Below are 8038 nucleotides of genomic sequence, written 5' to 3' on the forward strand. Positions count from 1 at the left end.
AGCTTCTGCATCTCCAGTATTCACTTAACTCCACCTCATCTTTAGGTTCTCCATACATTAAGATTTTTGCCTTATTGCTTGGTCACCATAAACTTCCTTGAGTCAATGCTTTTCTTTCTTCAGCTTGTTCCTGACTCTTCTCTCTTCCTTCCTGTTTATAGCTTAACTCATTTCACCTTGACACACTTCAACATACGACTTGGTTTGACCTCAACACGATGCTTCTTCGATTCGCCTATTTCTTCATCTTTACACGCCTTAGGATTTTATTTCCTTTCAATTTCTTCGGCCAATTCTCGCCTTTTAGCATATTAACGCTGCTCCGTTACTGCCTATTATTTTCTTACACCCTCTTTGTCTATTCGTAGACTATCTTCTCCTTTCCCACATTATCTTCTTGCATCCTCTTTGCTCTATTCCTTGGACTACGTACTTTTTCTTTCGCACCTTCTTGGTCATGTTTACTTTGACTCTTTCTATACGCTTGCTGCTGTCGATTGATTTGCACTATTCTTTCGGTTTCTTGGAGTTTGCCTCATCCTTCTTTATCATCTCTCTTCTTTTCACTCCTCCCTCTTTAATAATCTGAACTGACTGCTCTTATCTTAGTCGAACTCTCTTGTTCTTTCTTGAGCTTCTTCTCTTCTGTCTGATCGCGCTTTGTGGTGGCTTATGTGAATCTTCGTCGATCGCGTTAAATAATGCAAGGTAATTATGCAATATAATTATCTATGCAAACCTATAAAACTCAAGCAACAATCAAAGCAAGTAATAAAACATGCAAGGATGAGCAAGCAGTTAAATAGTACTACGAGAAATACGGCTAGAGAACATAAGGTACTTTTACAAACCGTTGGAAAAGTTACACAAGTTCTACACCAACCTAGCCGATAATTCTAAGGGTTCGGATCCTAGACAACACAACAAGGTTAGGTCTAGATACACAAAAAGAAAATTATCCAACCCCTACACTTACGCTCAAAAAGAAAACAACCTTCCCTTACCCCCCAAGAGTTCTACTGGTTCCTGAGCCCATTTCCTCGATCTTTTATTTTGAGATTTTTACTCTGGGTGAGGGTCATTACATTGTCGGTCCTCAAAGTCTTTATCTTCGCATTGAACTGAGTGGAAACATAGCTGTGAAAGTTTGAAAAAGCTTCAAAAACACGGCCTTTTGAAGGTAAAAGAGTTAGCCACATATATTTAGATTTTTTATCAATAAACGTAACAAAATATTTGTTATTATCTCTTGAAGCACAAGGAGCAGACCAAACATCAGAATGAATAAGTTCAAAACAATCTTGATAAGTAGTAGTAGAGTTTGGAAAAACAGTTTTACAATGCTTTCCTAAAATACAAGCCTCACACTTCTCATGATCAAAAGACATTTTAGGAAGAAGTAAACTAAGGGCCTTAGTATGAGGATGACCTAGTCTAGCATGCCAAACAGAATTATTAGCAAAAGCAGAAACAAGATTGAGATCTTCAAGAACATAGAGATCATTCTTTGTTGATCCTTCACCAATAGTCTTTCCCGTCTTAATATCCTGAAACCAAATCTCATTAGGACTGAAAATAGCCAAGCAATCAAGATCACTTGTTGCCTTTTTGACAGACAAAAGGTTTGAAGTAAATTCAGGCATATAGAAAGCTTGAGAATCTTTGTTAAACAATTTCAGATTTCCTATGCCTTTAACAGGAACACCATGACCATTAGCAATGATAACATTTCCAGTTGCAGGTTTAACATTATCAATAAGATTAACATCACTGATCATATGATGAGAAGCACCAGAATCAACAATAATTGGCTTATGAGATTTTAGAGTAAGTAGAGCATTACCAGATTCTTTGAGAGAAGCAATGCTTTTGATAAGGGCATCAAGATCAGATTTTCTAACCACATCGTCATCTGCAGCAGATGCAGACATAGCCTTCCTAGGTTCATTCATCTTAGCCGGCTTCAGATGAGGATGGAGAACCCAACACTTCTCCTTGGTATGCCCCTTCTTCTTGCAGTGATCACACAATAACTTGTTGTAGTCACTCCTTTTGTAAGCTCCTTTTTCATAAGCTCCTTTATGAGCGATAGCAAGCTCACTTTTCTGGCTAAACAAACCAGTAGATCCATCTTCCTTTTGAATTTGCATACAAACCTCATTCAAATTGGGAAGCTTTTCAGATCTGAGGATATGATGGATGAGACCATTGAAAGAAGGGTTGAGAGTAAGAAGAAGTCCAAAGACTTGATCTTGTTCATGCCTTTCATTAAGCACCATCTGATCTGTTGTTGGAGGACGAAGAGTCTCCAACTCTGACCAAAGAGATCTGAATTCTCCAAAATGTTGGTTAAAAGGTTTCTCCTCTTGAGTTAAATTGTTCAATGCCTTCTTCACTTCAAAGATCCGGCTGAGATTTGAAACATTTCCATAGACACCTTTTAGGGTATCCCACAACTCCTTTGCTGTTTCACAATAAGAATATGCAGTAAGGAGAGACTGCTCAAGAGAGCTTTGGAGAATGGCAAGAACCATTTGATTTTCTTGAAACCATTTGTCATACTCAAGGTTGGATACTTCAGAACTGCCAAAAGGGTTTTTACCTGCAACATCTTCTTCATTCTCCAGAATACCAACAATCACTCTCTAGTGCTTAAAATATGATTCCATAGTCCCCGACTGCAAAGAGCAGTTTTGGTAGTCCTAGACCACATAATGTAATTATCTCCTTTAAGGATAACAGGAAGAGTAATCTGTTTTGAGTTTTCCATACCCAAAAAAGAAAAGAAAAAGAATAATAGCAAAAGAGACAGAGAATAAGGATCTAAAGCTCTGCTACCATGTAGAAATATAAGCGGGAGAATAGAGAGAATAGAGAGAATAGAGAGAAACTGTATATTATTTCTCTTAGTCCTGAGAATACAAGAGAGATACAAATATATAAAAGAAGAAGATAAAAACTAGCTGTTACAAAAATGGCTTGCATGAAGGAGAGAGACAAGACATCTTGCATGAAGGAGAGAGAAAGGGACATCATGATTATTTATTCCAACAGTCACGAGAGATGGGTGAACCTTACAATGTATTATATGTATGGATGTTTTGCTATGAACAAGAAGAAATTTTACGTGTTCAAGCTTAACAAACAATGCACGTTACAAGATTGCAAGTATATGATTCTATATGCTATGATGATTATTGTATAGATATATGTGATCGACATTAGTGAGTAACCCTCTTTCTTTCTTTGTCAAGTTAGGATGAGAATTCTAAATAGTTACGTAAATCTTCGTCTCGCTTTGTTGTTCAATGACTCGAGTTTTTATTTGAGACTTGGTTTGGTATCTATATTGGTATTATGACGTTGTTAAGAGTTTAGGAAGACACGTTTAACCTGGTGGTTTTCAATGAAGAAAGTTCTTGAAAGTACAATTTAAAAAGTGAATGAACAAGAAGGCCTAAAAACGCACGTGGCATCCCGTCTCTGAGGTAAAAGGAGACGGATGTTAGATCATTTATTTTAAGACTGAGGTTCGTTAACGACTGTGTAATCTCATTTTGTGTGGTTTCTTAAAAAGTTCCGAAACTTTATGTGGTTTGAGTTTTGAACGCGAAACTTGGTTAAACCATAGATCCATCACCCCAAAAAACCAAGAAAATCACTTGTCATTTATCTTAGTTCGACACAGTCAATACAACATATTAAAGTCTCCCATTAATAGAGAAAATTGGTACAGATAAAGGTATGTGATTTTGCATTATTGGAGCACAAATTGACTTAGAAGAAGTTACCTTTAGTGAAGTCTTTGTATTCGGGCTTAGCCTAGTGGCTAGTGGACACAATGGTACATATATCCCACTAACATCAATACATCATCAACCGATGAAATCCACTAGCTAACATTTCTAACGTATAACTTCGGCTGGAATCATATCAGTTTGAAATTTTTTACGTAGTTCAAAATTACAGAAATAACCCCTTACTTCAGTATAAAACCCATGATAAATATTAACAAAAAGATCAGACACACACAGACAACAAATAATAGAACCAACAAGATGGCAAACATCTCTCACTCGACGTTCATATTCTCCATCATTTTCCTCATCTCCACTGCGACTGCTGCCACATTCGACATCCTTAATCGATGTAGCTACACCGTGTGGGCAGCCGCTAGCCCCGGAGGAGGTCGGCGTCTATATGCTGGCCAGTCATGGAGGTTAGATGTTGCGGCCGGCACTAAAATGGCCCGGATTTGGGGTCGGACCAACTGTAAGTTTGATTCCTCGGGCCGTGGCCGATGCGAAACTGGTGATTGTAGTGGTGGACTTCAATGTACTGGTTGGGGCCAGCCTCCAAACACGTTGGCTGAGTATGCTTTAAACCAATACAATAACTTAGACTTCTATGACATCTATCGATGGATTTAACATCCCTATGGAGTTTAGGTAAGAGAATATATCATCATAAATATAAAATATGAAAAATTTCCCAAAAGCAATTTTCTTTAATTTGTCTATATTTCAAAATGTTTCATTATGATAAAATCTTTTGTCGGTGTGTTGTATTGTTTCCAGCCCAACAAGCTCGAATTGCAAGCGGATAATATGCAACGCGGACATAAAGGGACAGTGTCCGAACCAGTTGAGGGCCCCGGGCGGTTGCAATAACCCGTGTACGGTTTATAGGTCAAACCAGTATTGTTGTACGAACGGGAAAGGTTCATGTAGTAGCACTGGATTCTCAAGATTCTTCAAACAGAGATGTCCCGACGCCTACAGCTATCCACAAGATGACCCAACCAGCACTTTCACTTGCACCAACACTAACTACAGGGTCGTGTTTTGTCCTTAGGGCTAAGCTCCGTGCTACGGGTCTCCAGCTCCTCTTTGATTACCAATGAGCATTAAATAATTAGGAGCCGCGTCTCTGTTGTATGTCTGTAAGTATGTGGACGGGTATGATCAATATATATCTACGATCATGGATAATAATGAAGCAATAATAATTACGTTGGTCACCTATGTGCTGGACTCTAGAAAAACCACTCCTATGTACTCCAAATTGTATGGTCAAAGTCTAGAGATGTTTGTCAACTGTAACACTCCATCTAGGCTAAAAGTATCCCTTTTGTCACAAAATCAATTTCAAATTAAATCACTTTTACAAACCACAAATAACAATAAACAAGAATCAGTGGAGCGTACAACCATAATCACTGATACTAAGGGGAGCAGTGAAGCAAATGCTATAAACAAAGATGTTTACTTTGATCTCTTGCATGAATCCCATAGAGAGCCTAAATCAACATTACCTCCTGAGAGTACAATTCCTATGTTTTTGCAATCACTCAAAGAAAGATGACTACGGAAACTATTTGATAAAACTGCTGCTAGGCCAATAGCACCACTTGGTTCTACAGAGACCTTTAGTATCTCATAGCACATTCTCATTGCCTCAATTATTTCACAATCTTCCAAGGTTATCACATCATCTACCAGGTCTCTCACCACCGGCCTGATAGCAAATAAGACGTTTTGAGAAGGAATGATACAGATTTTGAAACAATTTAGCCATTTAGGTTATAAGAGTAAGAATTAATTTACCATGTCAAATCTCCAAGAGAAGCTCGAAGGCCATCGGCTATTGTATTAGTCACAGGTAAAGTGATGATCTTACCAGCGACCTTAGACTGAGCCGCATCATCAGCTCCTTTGGGTTCAGCGGCTATAATTCGGATGCTAGGCTTAATCGATTTGGCAGCAAGAGCCACACCACTTATCAAACCACCACCGCTTATTGGCACAACTATAGCATCAATCTCTTGGATTTGCTCTAGCAGTTCCAATGCAATTGTACCCTGACCACTGTTACAAGAACCATAACCTGAACTAATTACTCACCATAAAAATGAGAGTTATCTCGTCAAAGAACAAAGAATCCCATATTAAAACAGAGATGATTCCTTCAACATACTGTAATATTATTCCTAATATGCACTTTTGTGTAAGAAAATTAAATAACTTAAATTTTGGAGGATATAGTTCCCTTTTGTGTTAATGAGCCCACTCAAGAGATTCAAAGTTCTATCTTTCTAGCAAAATAAGGCTTTAGTGAGTAACGTACATTTGAGAACTGAACATATAACACCAACATAGAGAAGCAGAATACCTGATAATGCGTCCATCATTATATGGGTGGATGAGAACTGAACCTGTTTCCTGCAGAACTTTTGAAGCCACTGTCTCTCTAGAAGACATAGTTGATTCACTCCATATAACCTTACCACCATAACGGATCACATTATCAACTTTGCACTGTGGAGCACCTTTTGGTACAACAATATATGCCGGGATTCCCTGCATCTTCGCAGCCAAAGACAACGCAGCAGCATGGTTTCCACTGATAATAGAAATCCAATAGTAAGGGATGAACACTATTAAAGGCCCAAATGAAATCAGTAAACAATAAAGCATTAATCTTTCATAGTATGAAAACAAAATCTTACAAAACCTGCTGTGTGTTACAACCCCTTTGGCTGCTTGTTCAGGATCAAGAGACAAAACAGCATTACAAGCTCCACGGAATTTGAAAGCTCCACTGATATATCATAAGAAAGCAGAAATTTAAAATGATTAGATATTCGATAAGAATCTTCACTGACAACAAAGCATTAGTACCAAGTCCATCCCTGCCCCTCACCCTTTCTGAAAGCATTCACACTTAAAGAACAAGCTTCTTCCGGAGATTATATTCAAAGATTCAGATGTTAACACCGGAGTTATGTGTATATAAGGCTTAATACGCTCATGAGCTTCCTTAATGGTAGATATATCAGCAGCATACTTCTCTCTATTTGCTTCCATTTCTAAAAATATACAAAGAAACTTCATTATCACTTAATCAACATCCTACTTATCAGAAACAACAAATACTCATCTAACATTACTTCAAATTTGTTAAAAATGTTACCTTTAAGGCAAGAACACAACTGAGATTGCAAAAGCTTTTCTTGCTTACAAAAAGACTGAAACTTTTCAATTACAAAGCTTCTTCTTGCTTACAAAATGACTGAAACTTTTCAATGTCAAAAGCGTTTTGCTTACAAAAAGATAGAAACTTTTCAATTACAAAAGCTTCAACATATGACATTTGCAATTTACAGTTACAGTTTCGATTAAAGAACCCTTAAGCATCAGAAACACACGAATTGAAACAAAGGAGAGTCCAATTCACTAAGTAATTGAAACGAAGAAAGGAGAAAAGAACAAACCTAATTTCTCAAATCAGGTCTTCAGGATTTGGGAATTTTCAATTTTACCCCAGTTTCAGGGAATTGCAGATTCGAGAGGACGTAGTAGACGTTTCTTCAAAGACAGGACCATGTTGCGGAGCTATAAAATAGAACGTTACGCTGTTTAGCACAAGAAACGTCGTGCATTGTCTGTCTATATTAATAAAACTATCATATGAATGTGCTTTTTTACGTTGACTGCTATAGTAAATAAGTTACTAAACAGGTGAGGAGACCACAAGTGGAGATGTGATATCAGCTGATGATCCTAATCAATAGAATTTGTATATTGATCACTGACCAAATCTTTCAATCTTCAGATGATATAGTTGAGTATTTTAAGTTCTTAACTAATTTGATGAAAAATTTGATAAACTATGATATCCATTTCAACTCTCGTTCATCCTGCCAACACTATATATATCTCTCGTACGTCTCTATATTATCGCTTTATAAACATTTTTGAGGCATTGAGTAGTTCAAAGCGTGAATGCTGGAAACTGAGACAAGTTTCTCATGACAATTTTTTTTGGTGAAAGAGAGGGAAAATTCCCCAAGTTTTATTAAACAACAGAAAACAAATTACAACCGAACACGACGCGAGGTCCCAAATCCAACAAGATCCTCTAAAACAATCGAATTCACTACATCCGGTGGAGACTCAAAAATATACAAACCTAAAGACAGAGAAAAAGCATAGTTAGCTAAACCGTCGGCGAGACGATTCGCTTCCCTATACACGTG

The 8038-nt window shown here is 37.5% G+C and overlaps 1 protein-coding gene and 1 pseudogene across 3 annotated transcripts; one reads left to right on the forward strand and one right to left on the reverse strand.

Moving 5' to 3' along the window:
- LOC104718587 lies at positions 4034-5020 on the forward strand (annotated as a pseudogene).
- Positions 5129-7414, reverse strand: LOC104718593 (serine racemase-like). 3 transcript variants are annotated; one of them, XM_010436369.1, is made up of 7 exons: positions 7274-7414; positions 6973-7071; positions 6703-6868; positions 6514-6600; positions 6172-6402; positions 5607-5867; positions 5129-5517 (listed from the first exon to the last, which is right to left on the reverse strand). In XM_010436369.1, exons 3-7 carry the CDS (start codon positions 6864-6866, stop codon positions 5265-5267), a joined length of 996 nt encoding a protein of 331 aa, XP_010434671.1. In that variant the 5' UTR covers positions 6867-6868; positions 6973-7071; positions 7274-7414; the 3' UTR covers positions 5129-5264. The 3 variants fall into 3 exon arrangements, with proteins under 3 accessions (XP_010434671.1, XP_010434678.1, XP_010434665.1); XM_010436376.1 differs by having other exon boundaries at positions 6973-7077; XM_010436363.1 differs by lacking the exon at positions 6973-7071.

This window comes from Camelina sativa, chromosome 2 (assembly GCF_000633955.1).
Source record: "Camelina sativa cultivar DH55 chromosome 2, Cs, whole genome shotgun sequence".
In the NCBI taxonomy this organism is placed as follows: Eukaryota; Viridiplantae; Streptophyta; class Magnoliopsida; order Brassicales; family Brassicaceae; genus Camelina; species Camelina sativa.

What these genes read in the sequence shown, in the direction of transcription:
- LOC104718593 (XM_010436363.1), bottom strand. Translation starts at nt 6,866, where the DNA reads ATGGAAGCAAATAGAGAGAAGTATGCTGCTGATATATCTACCATTAAG. An exon ending in TGTGAATGCTTTCAGAAAGG is followed by an intron (nt 6,601 to 6,702) that starts GTGAGGGGCAGG and finishes ATGATATATCAG; the next exon opens with TGGAGCTTTCAAATTCCGTG. An exon ending in AATGATGGACGCATTATCAG is followed by an intron (nt 5,868 to 6,171) that starts GTATTCTGCTTC and finishes TTCTTGTAACAG; the next exon opens with TGGTCAGGGTACAATTGCAT.